Raw genomic sequence first — 25,394 nt, forward strand, 5'->3', positions numbered from 1 at the left:
CGGGAGCTGGTGATGGACAGGGAAGCCTGGCGTGCTGCAGTCCATGGGGTTACAAAGCATAGGACACAACTAAGACTGAGTGACTGAACTGAACTGAATGTTATTCAGTGATGCATCTAAACCAGAAAACCTAACTACCTTGAAAAAGAAATGCAGAATCCTAAAACCCAACCCTTCTGCTTCTGACTTCAGTATGGATAGCCTTATCACTTGTATGTCTGAAAATAAGCAGAATCCAATACCAAGGATTATGGTAAACAACCTTACTTTCAAAATCTGCCCATTCATAAATCCAGGTAACAGTGACAACCATTTGAAAGAATGGTTTAGAAGGAATTTCTGATGGTTAGTTGAACTCATGTTTCTACTTAAAGCAGGTGATACAGTGATTATAAGACTCTTTAAGAGCCAGGTGCTGCTCACCTTTCTGCCAGTCAACCTGTGTGGACATTCAAACCTGGAAGCATGTACTGGGCAATGGGAAGATCTAAGCAATCCATGAATAAGCTAATAATTATCTGGAGCCCAGCGAACAGAGCCACAATTGAAAGGAAGATACAGTTTCAAAACACAATTCTTTCTTATTTTATAAACTTTACCATCAGAGCTTACCATCTGATGCTGGGATCCAAACACAGTGTTACAGGGCACTCGACACAAGCAGGGAAAGGGCAAGCCAAGCTGTGGGAAGAAACATGCAACTTCATAAGAAGAATCTCTGTCTCCATCCCCTTACGTCCCCAAAAGACTGTGGTTCTAAGTCACGATTATTCTTTTAAAATAATCCCTCCCTTAGGAACACTTAATATTATAAATATATAGATGTTAAAGTATATCTAGAGAGTCAAGCCAAAAACATCACGTGGTGGAGGAGGGTAGGGTAGTAAATTTCCAGGAGCTGTCTTCTAAGAGGATACAGACAATTTAAAATTTTCTAAATGAGTCAATTGAATGAGTAACTATCAACTCATCTTCTAAATGAGTACCTAATCTTTGCTGTATTTTAGAATATGCCAAAAAAACAAAAAACTTTTCCAAATGGAGAAACAAGCTGAGCCTTTAGCATTTTGGGGGGTAATTTAGGATCTTCCCTCCAAGGATTAGTGGTAAATAACACCGCCTAAAGGTATTCAAAGAACAAAACATGTGTATGGGCCCACCCACTCCTAAAAAACAATAAATATGTGCCAACAGGTGTACATATCTCAAGATAAATGAAGTCAGTGTTATAAAGACAGTAATTATCAAATAAATTTTATATTCTTCATTTTTAGCTTCCAAATCCTTAAGGAGATTATGTTTTAGGAATTTTTTAACATTTGAGCATATTGCTCTATATAACTAAGACTTGTAAGCCTTTATACACCAAAAATTTAATGAGCATTTTATTCACATTTTTTTCCTGTAAAGAATCTTTGCTTTAAATTATGAACGTGAAACCCAAGTAAAACACACAATAAATAATTACAGAAATTAAAAGTGAAAATGTCGTCCCATTCCCCCCACCCCTCAGACCCCCCAATTAAGCCACAATCTGTCACTGTTGGGCTTCCCTGATGGCTCAGACAGGAAAGAATCCACCTGCAATGCAGGAGACCCAGGTTCGATCTCTGGTTTGGGATGATCCCCTGGAGAAGGGCATGGCAATCCACTCCAGTATCCTTGCCTGGAGAATCCCATGGACAGAGGAGCCTGGCAGGCTACAGTACATAGAGTCACAGCAGTCCATAGAGTCACAGAGTTGGACATGACTGAGTGACTAACATTACCCCTGCTAATAGGTTAGTATAGAACTTTTCAGATATTTTCTAGGCAAAAATATATGTATATACATATTTTTTTCCAGGTATAAAAAAATATGCACATTAGCATGTACATACTTTTAAAACATGAACGGCTGCCACCTGCCTTTCCCACTTTTCCTCACACATTTTTTTGAAGACTCGATTGCTGTCCCAAGATAGCTCTGAGCCCCTAAGAGCCTGGCTCACAGCAAGTACTCAATAAGTAATGTTTCATGTTTCTACAGAGGTATTATAAAATTCCTCGTTTTGTATATTCTTAAGAAGAAGGCATGATTTCTTTTTTTTTGATGTGAAAACGGGTAAAAATACTCTGTATTGCCGACCTGATTTAGTCCACTTAGGTTAATATTTGTTGTTGCTGATTAGTCACCAAGTCGTGTCTAACTCTTTTTCAACCCCATGGACTATACCCCATCAGGCTCCTCTGTCGATGGGATTCTCCAGGCAAGAATACTGGAGTGGGTTGCCATGCCCTCCTCCAGAGAAGAAGAGGACAGAATTTCTTACCACCAGTGACCAAGGTTCAGAATCAACTCAACTCCTGAGATTCCCCTATGTATCTCCTGGGGACTTCTCCATCTTACAGAAGACAATCCCTCCAATTCTATGCGTTTTGCTTTAAAATGTTCTTGGCCAAGAGGCTTAACAAGTTCTTGACTCGAGGTAGCACCCTAATCAAGCTTTCAGAAAACTCCAAAAAAGGGTAATGCTCTTTGATCTAATAATTCTAGACTGGCTCTGAAAATCCATCTGAGGAATATAACCCAAAGTATAGAAAAAGCTTTATGCATAAAGATGTTCATAACAGCACTATACAAAGAGAATTTCCCAAAAATGGTCATAAAAAGCCAAAGAATACAAACACTCTAACTGCCCAAAAAGAAAAAAAAAATTTAAATACTATACACTCACTTGAAGGAATATCATGAAGGCATTAAAAATATACTTTACTTTGAAGAACTGATAAAACATGATATGCGCCTGTTAACAACAGTAAGTGAAAAAAGCCATGTATAGCCATGTAAAAACATACATGCCCTCTGACTGATCAAAGTCTGCAAAGAAATAAAGTAAAATGTTGACTGTGGTTGCCTTTGGGCAACTAAAAAAGACACATACATCTCTCTAAACTTATTAATACACATTTACATATAAAAATGACAAAAGATGCACGTAAGAAAATCATCTTTCTTTTCACTTGAAAAAAAAAAGCGGCTAAAGAAATAGGTCAACACACTTGAAAAACTTCTAGGACAGAATAAAGCACCGTTTCTTTAAACGCTCGCCCTTATGCCACATTACCTGATTACAGAGGTACTGGCCCAGGCCAGGCCTAGCAGCAGCACTTAGATAGAGCACAGGCTTCCTGTTATATAACACGTTGAACCCATCCACTACGAAGTCTTCATAACGGGAATGGATGGCAAGCCTACAGATCTTTGCGAGTCCTTCTCTTTCTTCTTCGTGGAAATAAGCACAGCCATTTTCATACCTGTTAAGAGACACTCACACGTCAGTATGTTCTTACCTCTGATTTTATAAGTCCCAGTCTTATAACCATGGAAGTAAATCTTTTCTCAACCTAGAAACTGTCACCCAGATCAGTCAAAGGAGATAGGAATCACCCTCGTCTCAGATGGCTGAAAACTCAGGGCAGCTGGAGGTTATAAAGAACAAAGGCAATGACCCTTCATCCACACTGAGCTCCTGGAAGATAGGAACTAATAAAACCAGTAGGAAATAGGAATGCCTCAGATATAAAAAGGCTGAAGATCATGGATTGGCTTACTTCACCAGAAAATCAGCACTGGATAATGTAGGCATGGTTTTTAGTAGTGTCAGCCCTAAAACATCCAAAGTAAGTAAAACTGTCAATAATGCTAGTCAGGCTAAGTTTTGCTTTCACTATTATCTGCTTGGAAACTTTTCTTCTTCTCCATCTCTAAAGAGAAAGAGAGAGAACTGCAATTACAGGTGTTGGATTTTTATTAGAAGAAAATTTCTCCTTTGCCACACAGGCAAACTCATACTCTCGCCAAGCCAAGCACCTTTCCACCATCTGAAATGAGTCTCCCAAGTTATTAAACGTTCCAATGTTAGGTAAACATTCCTTTTCCATAAAAGTAACAGCATAAATAAACACAAAATACCACTGGTCTTGTAGCTTCTACTGACTCCTTACTCTGCTAGAATTCCTTAATAATGACAATATTTACCACTGTATAAAGCAAATTTCAATTTCCCAACACATACTCATCTTCCTTATGACAGCATTTCCTTCCTACTAAAACACAGGTAATACTTTAAATAAAAATACTCGAATCCAGGGACCTCCCTGGTGGTCCAGTAGTTAAGACTGGGGGCATGGGTTCAATCCCTGCTTGAGGAACTAAGATCCAGCATGCCACACAGCATGGCAAAAAAAGAGAAAAAACTCCCTCAAACTTGCCTCCATGTCACTGCTACATCTTCTATCAACATGTGCCAACTAGGAATCTTCTCTTTCCTTATTTTTATTTTTTTTAAATCATGGGAGTATGATAACACATTTACAGGAGACTTAGAAAATACAGAGCAAGGTTACATAGAGTTCTACTATATATGGTAACAAATAAGAAACTGTGGACATTATTCAACAGTACAGGCTCATGTTCTCAGCTCTTGACACGTATTAATTCATTGGTTCATTTAATCCTCACAGCAATGTCATCAAATGGATATTAAGGCTATCTCTGTTGCACCGATAGGGAAACTGAGGCATGCAGTGGTTAAGTAACTCTTCCGAAAGGAAAGGGAAGAGGCAGATCTGAATCTAGGTAGCACAGCTCCAGAAAAGAGACTTCTCACAGTCTATATCCAACTCATAAATGCCTTTACCGGAAACTAAAAACTTATTACCTGAAAATTCTGCAGAGCCATAAGGTAGTGTCTGAAAGTATCCTAGTCGTAAGTTTTCTCAGCTTCTCCTTATCCAGAGTTGAAATGTAAGCTCCCAGACTATGCCCCAACAAAGATATATGACCTTGTTCTCCAATATTCTGAATTCTGTTAATCAAAAATATTAGATTAAAAAAAAGGTATTAGTCTAAGCATAAATAAATAGAACTTAGAGACAGTATTCCACAAAAATTTCTGTCACATTTGAAATGCACTTAATGGCCTAGAAGGCAGAAATTGAGATAAATTTAGAAAATTCAATGTGTAATAAGGTATTAATAGCTTAGGAGGAAATTTTCTTTCTGAATTTAAGTCCTATGAGATGAATATCCTTTTTATTGAATACCAACTAATACACAAACTGTTTTTAAATAATTTTCTCCAGATAAGTTTTTTAAATACTAGCTGTAAGAACTATAGAGAGTAGAGCTGAGATAAAATGTGCAGAAAACAATTTAAGAATCAACAGATGAAGATCAATTCCCTGCATTAAGCAGCTATTTATAACAGTTCAGCAAAGTCAAGGGGGACTAGGTATTGCTTTGCATATAATTACAGTGGATGGACTAATTTCCCTTATAAAGAATAAATGTAATAATGAAAATGACAAAGAATCAACAGGATTCTGGGCAGAGACAGTTCATAGAAAAGGAAATATAAATGGGTCTTAAAATATACAAAAAAGACACTTAACCTGATTTCTTAAGAAAAATGCAAACTAAAACTATGCTGAAATACCATTTCTTACCTATGAGACTGGCAACAATCCTTAAGTCTGCTAATACCCTTGTAGGCAAGCGTGTGGGGGAAAAGGCCCTCTCACACACACAGAGGGGGAATGTGAACAGGTACAAGTCCATGAGGGGAAATTTGGCAATATCTGTCACATTTATAAACACACAAACTTATTCGGTCTAGCAATCTCACTTCTAGGACTTCAATCTCCAGAAACACTACTTTGAGGAAATGACACATGTACAAAGTTACTAGCTGCAGGAATGTCTGTAAGGGTAAAACATGAATCGGAGACTAGTTAAATAAAATATGGCTCATCCATTAAGACTGTGTGCATTTTCGGTCATATCCAACTCTTTGCGACCCCAAGGACCGTAGCCCACCAGGCTCCTCTGTCCATGGGATTTTTCAGGCAAGACTACTGGAGTAGGTTTCCACTTTCTTCTGCAGGGGATCTTCCCGACCCAGGGATCAAACCCATGTATCCTGCACAGCAGGTGGATTCTTTATTGCTGAGCTACCAGGGAAGGCCCAGAGCAACATTAAACAGCTCTTAAAGGAAAAAGTGCCTTGTGTACTGCTATTCCAGGAACTTGAAGACATAAATGAAAAAAGCAAGACACAGAACAAGGTGCAGAGTATTTAGGTCCTGGAAGCAGTAAGCATAAACATCTGGCTTGGGCGTACGTATACAAGAAGTATCTCTGAAGAATACACAAGAAACTGGCAACTTATCTCTAGGAAGGAGAAAAGCTAGGGAGGGAGAGGTGAGAAGGAATACTGCCTTTGCATATATACCTTTTCTATCTTTTGAAATCTGAACCAGAAGAATGCATTACTTATTCTAAAAAACACTGTATTTAAAACACTTAAAGAGAAAATAAAACTAGATAAATTGCTTGATAGATGCATAAATGGAAATAAGATAAACAGATGATTCACAGATGGTGTGGCTTGCCACCAATGAATTCAGCTGCAGTACTTCTCAGCAATCAAAAGCCCAGGAACAGAAACAGCCAGAAACAGAAGCACACAGCAGCTACCCTCTGGCCCGTGCGCCAGCCCCTCCCTAAGACACAAGACCATAAAAATGACAAGGTTTTAGTAAATGATTTCCTTTTACAAAATACATTATCTAAAACACGTCAACATCTCCCTGAAGGAAGTGAATGTTGCTGTAACTTCATATATAATCTGGAATGAAATAAGGCTTATTATTGCGGCAACTTGTATGAATGTAATCAGTTTCAAACCCAAGAACACATGCACTTTCAAAGAGAAGCTGCCAAGCGTTCTCCATTACCGGGTGCTCTGGGGCTGCTCGTCTTCATCTCCGTGCATCAGATTCTGAACCAACTGGAGGATGCTCACCATGTCCTGTCCGCTGCGGGACAGAAAAGCAGCTGATAGACGGGGAACAGCACACGCCACCCCTCCCCTCACCACAGTCTCCCACTATTTCTCTTGTCTAAACTAGCGTTGATATCTTTCTGTTACAACAGAAATCATGTGTTTTGAGATACAGTATACAGCATCTTGTTTTTTAAAAATAAACCATAAGTTATCAACTGAATTCTGAAGATAACCATACATATATTAAAGTATTAGTTGCTTAGTTGTGTCTGACTCTTTGCAATCCCATGGACTGCAGCCCGCCAGGCTCCTTTGTCCATGGAATTCTCCAGGCAGGAATCCTGGAGTGGGTAGCCATTTCCTTCTCCAGGAGATCTTCCCAACCCAGGGACTGAACCTACTGCACTGCAGGCAGATTCTTGATCATCTGAGCCACCACGGAAGCCCCTTGCTTGTGATTAATTAAATCTTCTACCTGAATGTAAATTTGATTGTTAAAAATTTCCCCAGCTTTAGCAGTACCTCTCTACCAGTTCATCTGAGTCTTGGAGACTACTTACTAAGCATATCATAAGGGTCAAAATAGTCCTTATAAGCTGCTGGAAGATCACAAAAGCAGCAAGAATACTCCAATGCCACTGGGAGTATCTAAGTTTCCCTCCATGTGGGATTCTTGTCTGTTTGTTCTAACAGAGTTAAACATGAAATGCAGGCATCGCTTATTACCACCTCTTCCCCAAACTGGAGAAACTGGAGATTTGCTTAGAGTATAAACAGGCTTACTTCTGTCCAAGATACGTTTTTAAACGCTTGTAACATGAGGAGGCGGAAACATATGAGAAGAATGTGAGTGGTGCAGTCATTAGCAATGGCAAGGTGACTTGCAAAACATGTGATGTCAAAATGCTACCACTCTATTAATGAGAAGGTGACATAAAAAGTTCTCCCTTTTGAAAAACAATGTCCCCAAACCCATCTTCCTCAAGGTGCTGACCTTCACAAGTGAGGGACTCTGGTCCTTGGACTTTATATAGAGATGAAGCCAGGTGGCCTTCAGGACACCCTATGTTACAGAGCTGTGAGAACGCCATTAGTCCATGAAAAGCACTGAACTCTGAGCCTGGGAAGTGGGATCTCGGGTGCGGCTGTCAGCATCATTAGTGTGAGCACCCTGGATTGGCTTCACTAATGCACTCCCACTCAGAATTACAGATACTCCTGGCAGCATCTCTTCTAGGGAAACTTCTGCAGGATGAGTAGAACCCTGTAATTCCCTTCAGCAGGCCTGGGTGAGGAGACTCAGAAGATCTGGTTCCTGTTCTCAGCTGGAAAATGAACCTCACCCACAGAGGACTTCCAGTCGGCACCCTCCATCCGCTGGGATCCTTCCTCTGTTCTTTTGCGGCCCTGAACATATTTACATTCAGGTCAAAGGACAACTTAAGGGAGTTGGACTGTTTACCTGTGCACAGTTTCCTGGTTATAAAAAAATAATAAGTTTATCTGAAGGAAACTGGGCCAGGGCTTAAATTCCAAATTAAGCGCTAACATCCTGTACAAACTGTTGGCTGGACAACTACTTATTTTCCTGATATTTTCCCTGCTTCTTCAAACCACAAACATTTGACAGATTTCCTTTAGCTGCCAAAAAACAAATCACTCTACTAATAAATGAGCTGATGCTTTCCTTTCATTTTCCTTTCCTTACTACATAATACAATGGTAAATCTTATCAAGTTAGAACAACTCTCACAATAAAGCTCAGTCTACCAAACAGATTGCTGGTTTCAAGGATGAAACAAGTATGATAGTTGAGTTATATTATGAGTCTGTATATGCTTCTAAGAGGTTGTGTTAAACTCTGATCGGGGAAGGGGGAGAAACAGTAGGTATAGCAGCATCACCAACCAGCCAACAGCATTTCACTTTTCTGACGTTACACTGCATAGAACTCTCAATTTGCTTTGTGTTCATTAAAATTGTAAATCAGCAATGGCAAAATCTTGGTTTAAAGAAAATGTACACCCCACATAAAGGTGCTTATCTGTTGTTTTTTTTTAAACCTTTTATTTACTACTGGAGTACAGCTGATTAACAATGTTGTGATAACTTCAGGTGGACAGCAAAGGGGCTCAGCCATACATACACATGTATCCATTCTGCCCCAAACTCCCTTCCCATAACACTGAGCAGAAGTTCCCTGTGCTAAACAGTAGGAAAAAGTGCTTCTCTTCCTTGCCACCTACCTGCCTTGCAGTGGCCCTGGAATATCCCCTGATAGGAGCTTCTTTCCATTTTCCTCCTCTGTTCTTCTAATTTAAAGGAAATAAAAAATTGTTATATTTCTAACACTGGAGCATGAACATGTGATAATGTTGCTCATAAGCTCTAGTAACTGATGTGGGATTTGAAACACACATTCCCCCACCCCCACCCCACCCCAGCCCCCCAGGCTGGGCTATAGTTTAATTTCAGGAAAAGAATACTAAAAAAAAAATAATACTTCAACCAATTTCTTGTTTACTTGACGTACTATATGACCTGAATATACAGTAAGAAGCATTTCTAGAGTCAAGTTAATATATTAAGTAAATTTTAATAGGCTGAAGTGAAAATTATAAGTCCTGCCTCTCAATTTCAAAATCCTTTAATGATAAAGCACCGTCCACTCAAGACAAACACCAATTTTAAAGTCAGCTGCAGCTAAGCATGATGTTCTGAGAGCAAGAGGCGTCTTCAACAGCAGGAAACCAGTGCCGCCAGTTTCGCAGCGGGTTGAGCACGTTTAATGGGGTCACGTCTGTTCTGCAGGCTCACCTCTGACTGTCCTCGAGCATCTTCATGGCCTCCTTCAAGTTTTTCCCCATTTCAGCTAGAGTAGGGTCTGCTATCTGGAGAAACATTTTTCAAAAGGTTAAATGTTAACAACCTTCTATTACTTCCACAACAGAGTTCATCAAGAAAAAAACTAAATTTTAAGTCCATTTTCTTCTGGATTTATGATAACATACTTGGGTTATGAAGCACATGCTTGATGTCAAAATTCCAACAGTACCAAAGTCCCAGCCCCGGGAGGCCGCTCTTGGCACGTGCCTCTCCCAGCTTCCCTCTCCCCACGTGCGCTCCTCCACACTGCTTTTTTCCTGCTTTACAGTGAGCACGGTTCACATCAGTAGGTCCGCTTCATTCACTTTAGCGGTTACACCTTTTTGCATCTGACGGATGTATTACAGTTTAACAGTCCTGAATTAATGGACCTTTTAGGTTACTCGAGTTTTTCACTATTAGAAGAAAGTCCAGAGAAGTACGAATAGCATACTATTTGTTTTATGGCTGAAAAATGGGGCTTCCCTGGTGGCCCAGTGGTAACAACCTGCTTGCAATGCAGGAGATGTGGGATCGATCCCTGGGTTGGGAAGATCCCCTGGAGAAGGAAATGGCAACCCACGCCAGTGTTCCTGCCTGGGAAAGCCCATGGACACAGGAGCCTGGAGGGCTATAGTCCACGGGGTCGCAAGGATCGGATACTGCTCAGCGACTAAACCACCACCACCAAGCTGAAAACTAGCCCCCCAAAAGATGTTCATATCCTAATCCCTAGAACTTGTGAATGTGTCCCTTCTGTGACGAAATTTTGCAGATGTGATTCAACTGTGGTCATCCAGGCGAGCCCTAAGTGCAATAGCATGAACCAACACGAGAGAACTGGAAGGAGACCACGTGTAAACCCAGAGAGCAGGCGATGTGCTGCCAGAGCAGAGAGAGCTGAAGACGCTGCCCTTAAAGCTGGAGTGATGGTGCCACCAATAAAGGCAGGGTGGCTGACAAGCAGCAAGCTGGGACAAGAAAGCAAGGGGCACCCCAGGGCCTCTGGAGGGAGTGCGCCCCGCCATCCCTTGATGTCAGTTCAACGACAATGATTTCAAACTCTGGCCTCCAGAACTGAGAGAGGATACATTTCTGTTGTTCCCAGCTACCTAGTTTGTATTAACAGGTTACAGCAATCACATGAAACGCCTACCTTCAAGAATTTGCAAGTGCTTCTAAAACCTCCGGACACTTACACAAACTCGTAATAGTGACGCCTCCAAAGAATTTACCATTCATACCCTTTTGGATTTTAGTACCAAGTGTACATCTACCTCCCATCCAAAACATAGATGGAACTAAATTTTTTAAATTCTCACAGAATTAAAACATTCACTCTTTCTTCTTACATCTCCGTAACAATTTTTAGGGAGACAGCCTTGTTGCCATGAATCTCTATGTAGTATGAGTTGAGTTATAAACAATTATAGAAGCTCTCTTTTGTTCCCCTCTTAATCAAGTGTACTTCAAGTGTATTTATCTGCATTTTCTTCCTATTGTCTACTGTACCTAGTAATACTTCATCTTACGTAGATGTGCAACGAGTATTACCTTCAGTATTGCATTACCTCCTCAAAATTGTGTTCTTTTTCTTAAAGAAATGCTACTGTTTACCAGTGTGAGAATACCAGGGTGGGTAGTCATTCCCTTCTCCAGGGGTTTTTTCCAACCCACGGATCAAACCTGCGTCTCTCACATTGCAGGCGGATTCCTTACCATCTGAGGCACCAGGGAAGCCCCAGTATAAGTATCAGAAAATGTTAAATCAAGAAGGGACCTTAGGGGTCTAGTCTAGGAATCGCCAACCTGCATTCTTTTGAGCCTTAAGACTCTTGGGAAGAACTTTAGGGAGAAGGGGCTCGGCAGCCACCTGGAGCTTCCAGCTCTGCTCCCCTTTAAGGAGATCAGCTCTGCTCCCCTTTAAGGAGATAGCTCTGTTCTTAACAACAGGGTTTTGAGTCAAGTTTTCAAAAAAGGAAAAGTATAGCATGAAAGCCTCTGTTTCCAGTCTAACATTTTAATTATTTATAAAACTTACTTGTTTTTGCCTGCACTGCACGGCAAGTGGGATCTTAGTTCCCTAACCAAGGACGGAACCAGTGCCCCCTGCAGTGGACGTGCAGAGTCCTAACTACCGGAGCGCCAGGCCAGGGAAGTCCTGGTGTCACATCTCAGAGAGGAAACTAAGACTTAGAGAGGACAGTGACTTGCCTAGGCTCATGGAACTAATAAAGACGGAGAGCTGCCAGAACCCTGGTTTCCTGATCTGTTTCTGCCTCTATTACATCACACTGATTCTACAACAGGTTAGAAAAGAATCACATAGCCACATCTGACCTGATTTTTACAAAAGACAGAAAAAGCACTTAAAAACAAAAGGCATTTCCAATAAAAATCACAATTTAAATGTAACCACAAGGTGGGTGACAGAGCAATCTAAAAGGGTCTCCTTGTTCTTCCTTAACAAGTCTGAGTAGGAGGAGGAACAAGATAATGGTCAAGAGAAGTGATCTTGCTCCCCGGTCTGCTGGTCAAGGTCCTTACCACCCACATCTCCTGTGACACTCCAATCTTTGAGCATCTGGCCAAACGCAAAGACAAACAGTTTTCTTGATCAATTACTCTTCCCTGTTTCATGCTTATAACATCTGTCCTGTCTGAAATGTCCCTGTGCCTTTTATCTACCACTGCTGCTGCTAAGTCATTTCAGGCGTGTTCAACTCTGTGTGACCCCACAGACGGCAGCCCAAAAAGGCTCCCCCATCCCTGGGATTCTCCAGGCAAGAACACTGGAGTGGGTTGCCATTTCCTTCTCTAATGCATGAAAGTGAAAAGTGAAAGTGAAGTCGCTCAGCCGTGTCCGACTCTTAGCCACCCCATGGACTGCAGCCTACCAGGATCCTCCGTCCATGGGATTTTCCAGGCAAGAGTATTGGAGTGGGGTGCCATTGCCCAATAACCACCTGTTAAATCAGGATCCACCACTTTCAAGAAACCCTTATGGATAAAATCACTTTCAGTTTTTCACATCCCCTCTAATGATATCGATACCATTTTTTCCTAAATCAAACATCTGGACTCACTGCCTGACAAATGACTGTACTAATATTTATGGGGACAGCAGGTTGGAAGGCTTGAACCCGAGGCCATTCTAATATGTAACTGCCCAATTTCTCACATCCCTCACTGTGCACTGTGTTCCAGGTGGTCTTCCCAGCACAGGTATTCTCAGCCATTCAGACTCCCACTGATTTTGCCTTCTCTTATAGGCCTCAAGGGCTTCCCTGGTGGCTCATTGGTAAAGAATCTGTCTGCAAGGCAGGAGATGCAGATTTTATCCTAGGGTCAGGAAGATCCCTCAGAGAAGGAAATGGCAACCCACTCCAGTATTCTTGCCTGGAGAATCCCATGGATAGAGGAGCCTGGAGGGCTAAAGTCCATGAGGTTGTAAGAGTCAGACACAACTGAGTAGCTAAACAACAATAGGCCTAAAATGTCTAAAGTCAGCCTGGGTCTTGGATTGCCATATTGCCTCTGAAACCCCTCAGGAAGGCACAGCATACTGGATATCAACATATTGGCTCTAAGTTCAACACAGCTAACTTTTCCTATAAGATTGAACAGATTTTTCAGTTAAGAATAGACAAAGTAGTTGACTTAAGAAGCTGCTTCATATGATAATACTTATTTTTAAACACCAGAGTCACATGTGATGATAAGACACTGACACTAAAAGAGGCAGGAGGGAAGTGCAGCTTCATATTTCCCCATCTGGGTCTCTCTCTCAAGAGCACACACTCATTGAGTGGAAAGGCTGACATTTAAATTGTTCTTGCTCCTACTCTCTTTTAGGGAGTGAAGTGGGGGCAGGGGGTGGGGTAGCAGATGGGTAAGGAAAATAGCACGTTTAGTTAAATGTGAATAGAATGTGACTCCAATGCTATAGACCCGCATGGGCTTGTTCTGTTAAGAGGATAATCCAAGATTTTAAATGTTACCCAGCTGCAGGATATCAGGCCTTAAGTCAAAGAATGCTCTAAGAAAAATATTTATCAATTGGTTACTCAAAACTAAAAGCCATGCCTCCATACACTTCTACTGAGGACAATGACTACTTTCTTCTTCACATTTCCCAACCTCAATACCTGTTACAGGGCCAGACAAAGGACTTGTGTGATAAATGTTAATAAACAATAGCAGGGCAACAGCCAGACACAAACCAAAATGAGTGAAGAATTAAGTTGAATAAAGATGCCCATCATTCAGTATTTAGAAGAAGAATGTTTTACACTATTCAGGGAAGAAAAAAATAGTATTCTATGCCAAGTTCCGGGAAAATGTCATATTTTTCAACCCTTAGCACCTAACACAGGGTCTGGCGCAGAAAAAGGACTCAATGAGACTTGTGATCCTTAATTTACTGAGATCCCTCATTACTAACACTTACTGAATTGCTCTCTATATTCCAGGCATCATCTAATTAACACCTTTATATACACTGTTGTTGTTTATTCGCTAAGTCAGTTTGACTGTGACCCAATGAACTGCAGCATGCCAGGCTTTTGTGTACTTCACTATCTCCCAGAGTTTGCTTAAACTCATGTCCATTGAGTTGGTGATGTCATCCAACCATCTCATCCTCTGTTGTCCCCCTTTTCTTCCTGACCTCAGTCTTTCCCAGCATCAGGGTCTTTTCCAATGAGTCAGCTCTTTGCATCAGGTGGCCAAAGTATTGGAGCTTCAGCATCAGTCCTTCCAATGAATATTCAGAGTTGATTTCCTTTAGGATTGACTAGTTTGATATCCTTGCTGTCCAAGGGACTCTCAAGAGTCTTCTCCAACACCACAGTTCAGAAGCGTCAATTCTTCAGCACTCAGTCTTCTTTATGGTCCACATATGGTCCTGACATCCATATATGACTATTAGGAAAACCATTTATCATTGACTATACGGACCTTCATTAGCAAAGGGATGTCTCTGCTTTTCAATATGCTGTCTAGGTTTGTCATAGCTTTCCTTCCAAGGAGCAAGCATCTTTTAATTTCATGGCTAAAGTTACCATATGCAGTGATTTTGGAGCCCAAGAAATTAAAATCTGTCACTGCTTCCATTTCTTCTCCATTGATTTGCCATGAAGTGATTACATACATTACTCCCTAGCAAACTCAAAGTTACAGAGTTAGCAGGCTTCAGAGCCAGAATTTAAAACAAGGTCCGAGGATTTCCCTGGCGCTCCCGTGGTTAAGACTCCAAGCTTCCGATGCAGGAGATACAGATTTGATCCCTGGTCAGAGAACTAAGATCCCACATGCCTTGAGGTGTGGCCAAAAAAAAAAATTTTTTTTTAATAAAACAAGGTCTGAATTACTCTAGAACCACTGCTCTTAACCACTAGGCAATACTGCCCCTCAATTTCATCAAATAAGAAAACAAAGCAACTTACACTTCGAAAAAGCTCTTGTCTCAAAATCATAATTAGAGTTAAGTAAGGTCTCATTTTAAACGTAATCCTTGTTTGATTGATGTTTTCACCTAGATAAATGTTAGTTTATCAGAAGACTCTCCCTATGGGCCAAAATCACTACAGATGGTGACTGCAGCCATGAAATTAAAAGACGCTTACTCCTTGGAAGGAAAGTTATGACCAACCTAGATAGCATATTCAAAAGCAGAGACATTACTTTGCCAACAAAGGTCCATCTAGTCAAGGCTATGGTTTTTCCTGTGGTCATGTATGGATGTGAGAGTTGGACTGTGAAGAAGGCTGAGCGCCAAAGAATTGATGCTTTTGAACTGTGGTGTTGGAGAAGACTCTTGAGAGTCCCTTGGACTGCAAGGAGGTCCAACCAGTCCATTCTGAAGGAGATCAGCCCTGGGATTTCTTTGGAAGGAATGATGCTAAAGCTGAAACTGCAGTACTTTGGCCACCTCATGTGAAGAGTTGACTCATTGGAAAAGACTGATGCTGGGAGGGATTGGGGGCAGGAGGAGAAGTGGACGACAGAGGATGAGATGGCTGGATGGCATCACTGACTCTATGGACGTGAGTCTGAGTGAACTCCGGGAGCTGGTGATGGAGAGGGAGGCCTGGCATTCTGCGATTCATGGGGTCGCAAAGAGTCGGACACGACTGAGCGACTGATCTGATCTGATCTGATGGGTAAAATTTCTGATCTACAACAGCCTCAACTAGATAATCATAAACTTATTACCCAAACCAGAGCATATTTAAGAGTCAAGGCAGTACTATTAATAATTAAGCCAGGACAGCAGGTACAAACTGGGACAGTCCTGGGCAAACCAGGATGTACAGTTACCCCAGCCTTCACTACACTGTTTACTTCCCATCTTAAATCAGTATTCCACGTAGTGAAGGCCAGGCCAATGTTTGCAGTGCTGGCTGTTCATGAGTTACAAGGTAAAACCAAAGACAACAGATAATTCAAAAGCAGTGCACTGCAGTGCAGGTACTGCCCATGGCACTCTTCTCAATGCTCAGGATCGCACAGTATTGTTACGAGACATCTTTTCCTACCTATAAACAATATATTTTCCCTCATTTAAATCTTGAGTACAGGGGCCTGATTAAAAATTGGGGGCCAACTAGAAACAATTCCTGAAAAAAGGCCCTTTTATTAACAAAAAAAGCAACAGAGTCTAACCATCCCCCCCCCTTTTTTTTAACACAAAGGGGCTGCTTCCTCCAAAAGTTTATTACATAGATGAACTTACTGGACAAGATAGGGATATCTTTGTCTCTAAGACAGAGTTCAGGATGAAGGAGGTTAGTAGGCAAGAAGACACTTGAGGTTTTTTAGACTCCTTATTGTTGCTGTTCAGTCGCTCAGTCATGTCCAACTTTTTTCGACCCCATGGACTGCAGCACGCCAGGCTTCCCTGTCCTTCACTCTCTCAAACTCATGACCATCAAATCAGTGATGCCAGCCAACCATCTCATCCTCCATCATCCCCTTCTCTTCCTGCCTTCAATCTTATCCAACCATCAGGGTTTTTTCCAATGAGTCAGCTCTTCACATCAGGTGGCCAAATTATTGGAGCTTCAGCATCAGTACTTCCAAAGAATATTCAGGGTTGATTTCCCTTAGGCTTGACTGGTTTATCTCCTTGATGTCCAAGGGACTCTCAAGAGTCTTAGGGTGGCAGTGGTGGTTCAGTTGCTAAGTAGTGTCCAACTCTTGCGACCCCACAGACTATAGCCTGCCAGGCTCCTCTGTCCATGGGGATTCTCCAGGCAAGAATACTGGAGTGGGTTGCCATTTCCTTCTCCAGGGCAAGAGTCTTATACAGCACCACAATTCAAAAGAACCAGTTCTTTGGGGCTCAGCTTTCTTTACAGTCCAACTCTCATATCCATACATGAAAGTGAAAGTGAAGTCTCAGTCGTGTCCAACTCTTTGCAACCCCATGGACTATCTAATCATCCCTTTTGCAGTCAGCTGGCGTTTAGTCTGCTTCCTTTCCATCATCTTTTCTGCCGTCTTGAAGCAAACCAACCCAGGCTGAACATGAATGTGGTGTTTCAAGATGCTTTTCTAGGGAAGGGCCCTGCAGCCAACACACACTTCTGTGTTGGATTCCTAGGGTCTCCACTCAACTGGTGTCCTTCAGCCCTCAAGAGGCTTGAAGCAATTATACTGTTTAAAAAAGGAGCCCAAATGTGCAACAAAGCATATACAGAGTGTGTATATCCACTGGTTCACTTTCTAATTACAAAACCACCACATGTACACTACTGAAAATTCAGAATCCGTTATTAAACTGTTACCCATTAGACTGCAAATTATAAATTATATTTCAGCTACGGCTGATTCTGTGTAATGAAGTGGATTCCATATTTTTGCTTCAATTATGTCTAACAGAGATGCATGGCATGGCTTAATGCAATTTCAAAGCTCCTAAGGAGAACCATTTAATTGCTCATATGGTAACTGTCAGAGAACCAGACAGCTCATTTTGTAAAACAAGCCCTGCCATTCATTCTTTTATAAGCATTTTTTAACAATGACTTTTATACTGGTGGATTTCCATCACTTTCAGTGTGGGATATTAAAATAGTCTGCCACTATCAAAAGAAGAAATAGTATATATGTAATGTTAAAATATCACTAAAATTCTCACAACTTAAATGTTAGAGGAAAAAAAATTGAAAGTCAAATGCAAGATAAAATAGTAAAGGAGGTCTGGAAGTAACTCTCAACTTTTCAAAGTTGTAGTAAACTAAATTTATTTGGAAGATAAATTATTTGAATTAACAGGGAAAAAAATACTTATTTTTGCCTCTGGCTAGAATTATATCAACTCAGTTATGAGGTAATACTCCTATTATTTGGAATATGTTATATTTATCATTTTATTCTATTTCATTTTTCTGAAAAACTGCTGGTCATGATCTGCTAAATTGATCTGACATCTCATATATAGGATGTAACCTGCAGTTTAGGGGATGGGGACTCACACCATTTTAATGGATGTCACTGAAAATTCATATCCGGTAATTAGTAACAGAATAAACAATCATTTGTTAATAGACAAATTTTATTAACTGAGAAGTTGTTTGTAATAACCTTTCAAAAATGGACACTACAGCAGAAGAAGAAGAAAATCCCAGGGCCAAAGATTTGGGAACCATTGCTCTCCAGGGCTTCCCTGATGGCTCAGAAGTTAAAGAACCTGCCTGCAATGTGGGAGACATGGGTTCGATCCCTGGGTTGGGAAGATCCACTGGAGGAGGGCATGGCAACCCACTCCAGTATTATTGCCTGGAGAATCCCCATGGACAGAGGAGCCTGGTGGGCTACAGTCCATGGAGTTGCAAAGAGTCAGACATGACTGAGCAACTAAGCACAGCACAGCTCTACATAAATTTTTTTCAGCTTTCAAGGTGCTTAATTGAGCCCTTGAACACATTTTGTTCAATTAAACCAGCCCACCAAAGTGTGACCCAAAATTATATTATTCACTTTCACATGAAGGACAGAAATAAAGGACAGAAACGATATGGACTTAACAGAAGCAGAAGAACACACAGAAGAACTATACAAAGATCTTAATGACCCAGATAACCATGATGGTGTGATCACTCACCTAGAGCCAGATATCCTGGCGTCCGAAGTCAAGTGGGCCTTAGAAAGCATCACTACGAACAAAGCTAGCGGAGGTGACGGAATTCCAGCTGAGCTATTTCAAATCCTAAAAGATGATGCTGTGAAAGTGCTGCACTCAATATGCCAGCAAATTTGGAAAACTCAGTAATGGCCACAGGGCTTAAATGTCAGTTTTCATTCCAATCCCAAAGAAAAGCAATGTCAAAGAATGTTCAAACTACTGCACAACTGCACTCATCTCACATGCTAACAAAGTAATGCTCAAAATTCTCCAAGCCAGGCTTCAACAGTATATGAACCATGAACTTCCAGATGTTCAAGCTGGATTTAGAAAGGCAGAGGAACCAGAGATCAAATTGCCAACATCTGCTGGATCACTGAAAAAGTGAGAGAGTTCCAGAAAAACATCTATTCTGCCTTATTGACTATGCCAAAACCTTTGACTGTGTGAATCACAACAAACTGTGGAAAATTCTGAAAGAGATGGGAATACCAGATCACCTGACCTGCCTCCTGAGAAATCCGTATGCAAGTCAGGAAGCAACAGTTAGAACTGGACATGGATCAACAGACTGGTTCCAAATCAGGAAAGGAGTAGGTCAAGGCTGTATATCGTCACCCTGTTTATTTAACTTATATGCAGAGTACATCATGCGAAATGCCAGGCTGGATGAAGCACAAGCTGGAATCAAGATTTCCAGGAAAAATATCAATAACCTCAGATACGCAGATGACACCACCATTATGGCAGAAAGCAAAGAAGTAAAGAGCCTCTAAATGAAAGTGAAAGAGAAGAGTGAAAAAGTTGGCTTAAAACTCAACATTCAGAAAAGTAAGGTCATGACATGCGGTCCCATCACTTCATGGCAAACAGATGGGGAAACAGTGGAAACAGTGACAGACTTTATTTTCTTGGGTTCCAAAATCACTGCAGATGGTTGACTGCAGCCATGAAATTAAAAGATGCCTGCTCCTTGGAAGAAACACTATGACCAATCTAGATGGCATATTAAAAAGCAGAGACATTACTTTGCCGACAAAGGTCCACCTAGTCAAAGTTATGGTTTTTCCTGTAGTCATGTTTGGACTGTAAAGAAGGCTGGGTGCCGAAGAATTGATGCTTTTGAACTGTGGTGTTGGAGGAGACTCTTGAGAGTCTCTTGGACTTCAAGGAGATCCAACCAGTCCATCCTAAAGGAAATTAGTCCTGAATATTCATTGGAAGGACTGATGCTCAAGCTGAAACTCCAATACTTTGTCCACCTGATGTGAAGAACTGACTCATTTGAAAAGACACTGATGCTGGGAAAGACTGAAGGCAGGAGGAAAAGGGGATGACAGAAGATAAGATGGGTGGATGGCATCACCAACTCAATGGACATGATGAGTAAGCTCCGGGAGCTGGTGATGGACAGGGTGGCCTGGCGTGCTGCAGTCCATGGGGTTGCAAAACTCTGACATGACTGCATGACTGAACTGAACTGATGTGACTATACACAACTGCCAAAACTCAAACTGTGTGTTTTTAGTGCATATAAATTGTTCCTTAATTTTTAAAAAAGGAGGGCAAATTGATTGAGTTGACTGAAAAGAAATATTCAGCAAATAACAATACAAGTGGTGACAAAGTTCACAAACGGTGTATGAATAATGGCTATTTTATAAATGCAGACCTAAACCTTCAACATTTGCATTAGACACTTTAGTGACTTTTTTAAGTCACTACACAGACATTACCACAACATCGTAAGTCAAGCGTGGTGGTGGTGGTGTAGTCCCTCAGTCATGTCCAACTCTTGCAATCCCACAGACTGTAGCCTGCCAGGCTCCTCTGTCCATGAAATTCTCCAGGCAAGAATACTGGAGTGGATACTCAATCTCTTCTCCAGGGGATCTTCTTGACCCAGGGATCAAACCTGGGTCTTGTGCATTGCAGGCTGATTCTTTACTGCTGAGCCACCAGGGAAACCCAAATCTACTACAATTAAAAACAAACAAACAAAACACTACCTTTCTTCACTACTCTTCCTCAAGGCAGTCAGATAAAGCTCTGAATTAATGTTTTTAACATTCCACCTACTCTTCAGCTTTCCACAGCTTTCTAAGCAGGTTTAATCCTGGATAGTGATAATCATGCAAGTATCAACTCTCCAAACACCATACATTTTCCTCCCAGGTGAAAACATAAGAGATAAACATAAAGAATGCCTGCTGTCTAGCACTAAACAAGTACCCCAAATACTACACATCTCTGAGAAGCAGAGTTTCTCAGCAGCAGCAGCTGCTCCACAAACACAGCTGTTCCTTACGGGTTAACCATGAGGGATGACAGGGACCCTCCAAGAGGACAGAGCCCCTTGCAAACCTGACTTTCTCACTGGGGCCTCAGTTTCTACCTTTCTAAATACTTTTATGTAGTGCCAACAGAAAAGAATTTAATTAAGAACCAGGTACTTTCATCTGTTTGTCTTTTAAAAATTGGACACTCTTGGAAAATCTTTTCTTTTTAACTATCATAGACTCTATGCGTGAGTGTGTGAGAACATGAAGACATCCTGTACTTACTGGCTCATTAAGCAAAATATTTTAGTTGAAAAGGGATATACAAATGTTGCATAAGGTGTTAGTATGTAACCTTACAAATCCCTCAAGAAAAGAGGCAGAAAAGAACAGACAGAAAAAAGAAGGGGGCAAAAATACACAAATAAGGGAAAAAATCTGGTATCAGTAGGGATGAAACACAGTGACACCAGATCAAATCTGGCATCAACAGATGTATGCATGAGGAAAAAGGGCCATCAATTCACTGCCATAAGATACATGCTGGGCAGGCTTCCCTGGTGGTTCAATAGTAAAGAATCTCCCAGCTAATGCAGAAGACACCGGTTCGATTCCTGGTCTGGGAAGATCCCACATGCCACAGAGCAACTAAGCCCGTGAGCCACTGCTGAAGCCTGTGCACCAAGGGCCCGTGCTCTGCAACAACAGAAGCCACAGAGGTAAGAAGCCCGCACAGTACAGCTAGAGAACAGCCCCCTATCGGCGCAACTAGAGAAAAGCCTGCTCAGCAAGAAGACCCAGCACAGCCAAAAATAAATACATAACTAAATAAAAAAAAATTTTTTTTAAGATACATGCTGGGAAGACCAGGGATCCAAAAATTTCAAAAACTGTATTCCAAGAGACTACTACTTCCGGAGAATCAATTCACTTAGACATTTTATCATGAGTGCCAATAACTACAAGGAAGGAAAAATACCACAACAAGCAAGCTCTAGTTCTAAAAAGTTTACTAGTTTATTTGGAATCACATAGAATCACATACTTAACTCTAGAACAAAAAAGAAAACCGCCTGAAGAAAAGCATGCTACAGTCACCTGAAAAAATAAGTCACTGAGACATGCTTCTTTAAGAAGGTGTTTCCTAGGACTTGGTTGGGGGATCACTTCAGAAAGATAAAGATATCCATTGCCCTTATCAATACAATTACTTCCAAAACTGAATTGGAATTATGCAGATTTAATGTTGTCAACCTTATCTTAATAAGAATTCTCAGGAAAGGAAACCATCAATTCTTGAAACCTCTATGTATCTTTAGGCCTTTACTGAGTAAAACTGTGACTCTGTTTATCTGCTAATATTCAGCTATTTCCAGGGGCCAAAACCAGCAGTTTCATAGGACTCCACCCAATACCATGCCTAGTCTAATAAGCAATTCAGTCTCACTAGGTCATGGAAAGCCTTAGAGCAGCAACATGTTCAGTGTCACTGAGTTGCACCTTCAAATTGAAGGGTTTAGCTTGCTGTTTCTACTTTTTATGCATATAGCAAAAAGATCTTAGAAAAGTTTACTGCCCCTCAGTCATCTGAAACTCAATGCCTTTTCCACAGGCATTAGAAAACATTTTTTAAAAAGTAGATAGGGCCCCAGGCTGGACTCAAGAACTATCTAACATTAAGGCAGCTAAACACTTAACATTTGCCACAGAGGAAACAACAAAAACAAAAACTACTGTGACAGTAACAGAAATTAAACAAATATTAAACTCAGAATAATTTTACAGCCCTTAAATATTGTTTGGAGAGAATGCATTTGATTTTAGCTAGATAAATTTCTGAAAGGAAGTTCTGGATATTTTCAATGTGATTGGAGGCATATAAATAAATATATATATCTTTTAATATCTGATTTAACTTCAAGAGACAAAATGGCTTCTTTTCTCTTAATTTATATTCTACCAGCACTAACATTGGGAGCTTCCCTGGTAAAGAAGCTGCCTGCAAAGCAGGAGACCCGGGTTCAATCCCTGGGTAAGGAAGATCCCCTGGAGAAGGGAATGGCAACTCACTCCAGTATTCTTGCCTGGAGAATACCATGGACAGAGTCTGCCAGACTACAGTCTGTGGGACTGCAAACAGTCAGACACAACTGAGTGACTAACACACACTTAAGCAGTAACATTAGGCACAAATATAAAGCAAAAAAAAGCATTATATTTACATTTAGAACAAACCTAGAAAAGTCGTGATTTTGAACTAAGTATTCTACCTAAAGAATCTCTTCCACGTAAACTTTCCCGCCACTCACTCAATGCCCTTTGTTTCTTAATTCCTGTGTTTCTTTTCATCCCTCTTCGCTATACAAAGTGCTTCCCTGATAAATCAGTTGGTAAAGAATCCACCTGCAATGCAGGAGACCCCGGTTTGATTTCTGGGTCAGGAAGATCCCCCGGAGAAGAGATAGGCTACCCACCCCAGGATTCTTGGGCTTCCCTTGTGGCTCAGCTGGTAAAGAATCTGCCTGCAATGCAGGAGACCTGGGTTCGATCCCTGGGTTGGGAAGATCCCCTGGAGGAGGGAAAGGCTACCCACTCCAGTATTCTGGCATGGAGAATTCCATGGACTGTATAGTCCATGGGGTCACAAAGAGTCAGACATGACTGAGCAAACTTTGACTTGTTATACAAGGCTTTGCCTAAACTTGTATGCCCCTTACTGTAACCTCTTCCAGAGATCATATCTTATGCATCTTGTGTCTCTTTCTGAACTCAGCAAAGGGCTTTGACTGTAGATGACCAGCAATAAAAAACCTGAAGTCAAAGTAGGTTTCTGCTCTGGGTGAAAACAGACGACATTAAGCTCAAGCAACTGCTATCTATAATTATAACTCAAAATCCTAGATAAGGTGGAATACCCAGGCCTGGGGACCATCAATAGCTCTACTGCTAACTACTGCACATCTTGAATAAATTGCATCTGAAATCTTGAATAAGCCAACAACCACAGATGTCACAAATGTTTAGGATCAGGAACTTTGCACCATGTTTCCCTGATACCCAGAACTTAATAATCATTTACTGCCCTAGGCACCATGCACCTACATGCAAAACCCTCCATCACAATAATGCGGAGGTCAGCTTTAAATGAACATTATAGGTGATCATCTCCTCACGGAAGTCTTCCTTTTCTCTGTAAGAGTGGGATCCACAAAGGCATATCACAGAAACTGCTCATTTCAAGTTTGAGTCACGGGGGGCTCTTTCTGTGAGCATTTAAGTAAAGAGCAGGGATAAAAATTCCGATAGTTCTTATCAGTAATGATCAGCAATGTTCCCACCATGCAGCTCCTGCTGCTCCTCATAAACAGTGTGGCGGGAACAGAATTTTCCACAATCAAGTCCAAGGTGTAGGGGGCACTTAGCTCTAGATGAGCAGAACGATCAAAAATGGGCTTGGTAGTAATTATTTAGGTTAGAAACAGGCTCCAAGTTGCCTCTCTTAGAACCAAGAGTTAGATATACAATAAATAAATTGGCCCCACTCTACCCCACTGTCCAACAGAACTTTTCTGTGGCGATGGAAATGTGCTATTGTCTGGGCTGCGCTACAAACCACGTTGTGACTGCTGAACGCTTGAAATGTGGCTCGTGTGACTGAGGAACTGAATTTTAAACTTACTCAATTTTAATTAATTAGATTTAAATTTAAATAGCCAAATATGGACGGTGCAGCTCTAGATTCTCTAAGTCAGTGATTCTCAACCAGAGGGGATCTCTCACCCCTAGGGGACAACTGCCTCAATTTGAGATGTTTTTGGTTGCCACACTGCGGGGGAGGAGATGCTCCTGGCATCGAGCGGGTGGAGGCCAGGAATGCAGCTGAACACCCTACAGTGCACAGGATGGCCCCCACGGCGGACAATGACCCAGCCCAATGTCGGGGTGTCGAGGAGGAGACGTCTGCTCTAAGTTTACTCAAGGCTGGAACTAAAATAAATGCAAAACAAACTGCAATACACCTTGTCTAAACATAATACCCAGGAAGAATGAGATTTTTTTCCCAAGCAACAGGCAAAGGTCTGGGCTGTTCTACAACAAAGTAGCAGGTTTTTACTAACAGGTGTATGTAGGTGTGCTGAATACCTCATTAAGATCTTCAGCATCAGTGTTATTACTTCCTGTGGCATTTTTTAAACTTAGATCAACATTTTACTTAAACATAAGTAAACATGGTGACACTCGCTCCTTATGAGTTCGACATACAGTATTGACGGTTTGAGGCTCCTGCTC

At 41.2% G+C, this 25,394-nt stretch overlaps 1 protein-coding gene across 3 annotated transcripts in view; it reads right to left on the bottom strand.

The window, feature by feature from the left end:
* PDXDC1 (pyridoxal dependent decarboxylase domain containing 1) overlaps window positions 1–25,394 on the bottom strand; it is a 54,976-nt gene that overhangs the window by 26,578 nt on the left and 3,004 nt on the right. For 2 of the 3 annotated variants that reach the window (XM_019987566.2, XM_070779703.1), the window contains exons 2-7: window positions 9,648–9,721; window positions 9,077–9,142; window positions 6,781–6,861; window positions 4,704–4,850; window positions 3,108–3,297; window positions 613–681 (exon numbers count right to left, since the gene is read on the bottom strand). In XM_019987566.2, coding sequence (XP_019843125.2) covers window positions 613–681; window positions 3,108–3,297; window positions 4,704–4,850; window positions 6,781–6,861; window positions 9,077–9,142; window positions 9,648–9,721 — 627 coding nt within the window. The remainder of the gene's footprint in view (window positions 1–612; window positions 682–3,107; window positions 3,298–4,703; window positions 4,851–6,780; window positions 6,862–9,076; window positions 9,143–9,647; window positions 9,722–25,394) is intronic. The other variant, XM_019987567.2, reaches the window with a different exon arrangement.

The sequence above is a fragment of the Bos indicus genome, chromosome 25 (genome assembly GCF_029378745.1).
Source record: "Bos indicus isolate NIAB-ARS_2022 breed Sahiwal x Tharparkar chromosome 25, NIAB-ARS_B.indTharparkar_mat_pri_1.0, whole genome shotgun sequence".
Lineage (NCBI taxonomy): Eukaryota > Metazoa > Chordata > Mammalia > Artiodactyla > Bovidae > Bos > Bos indicus.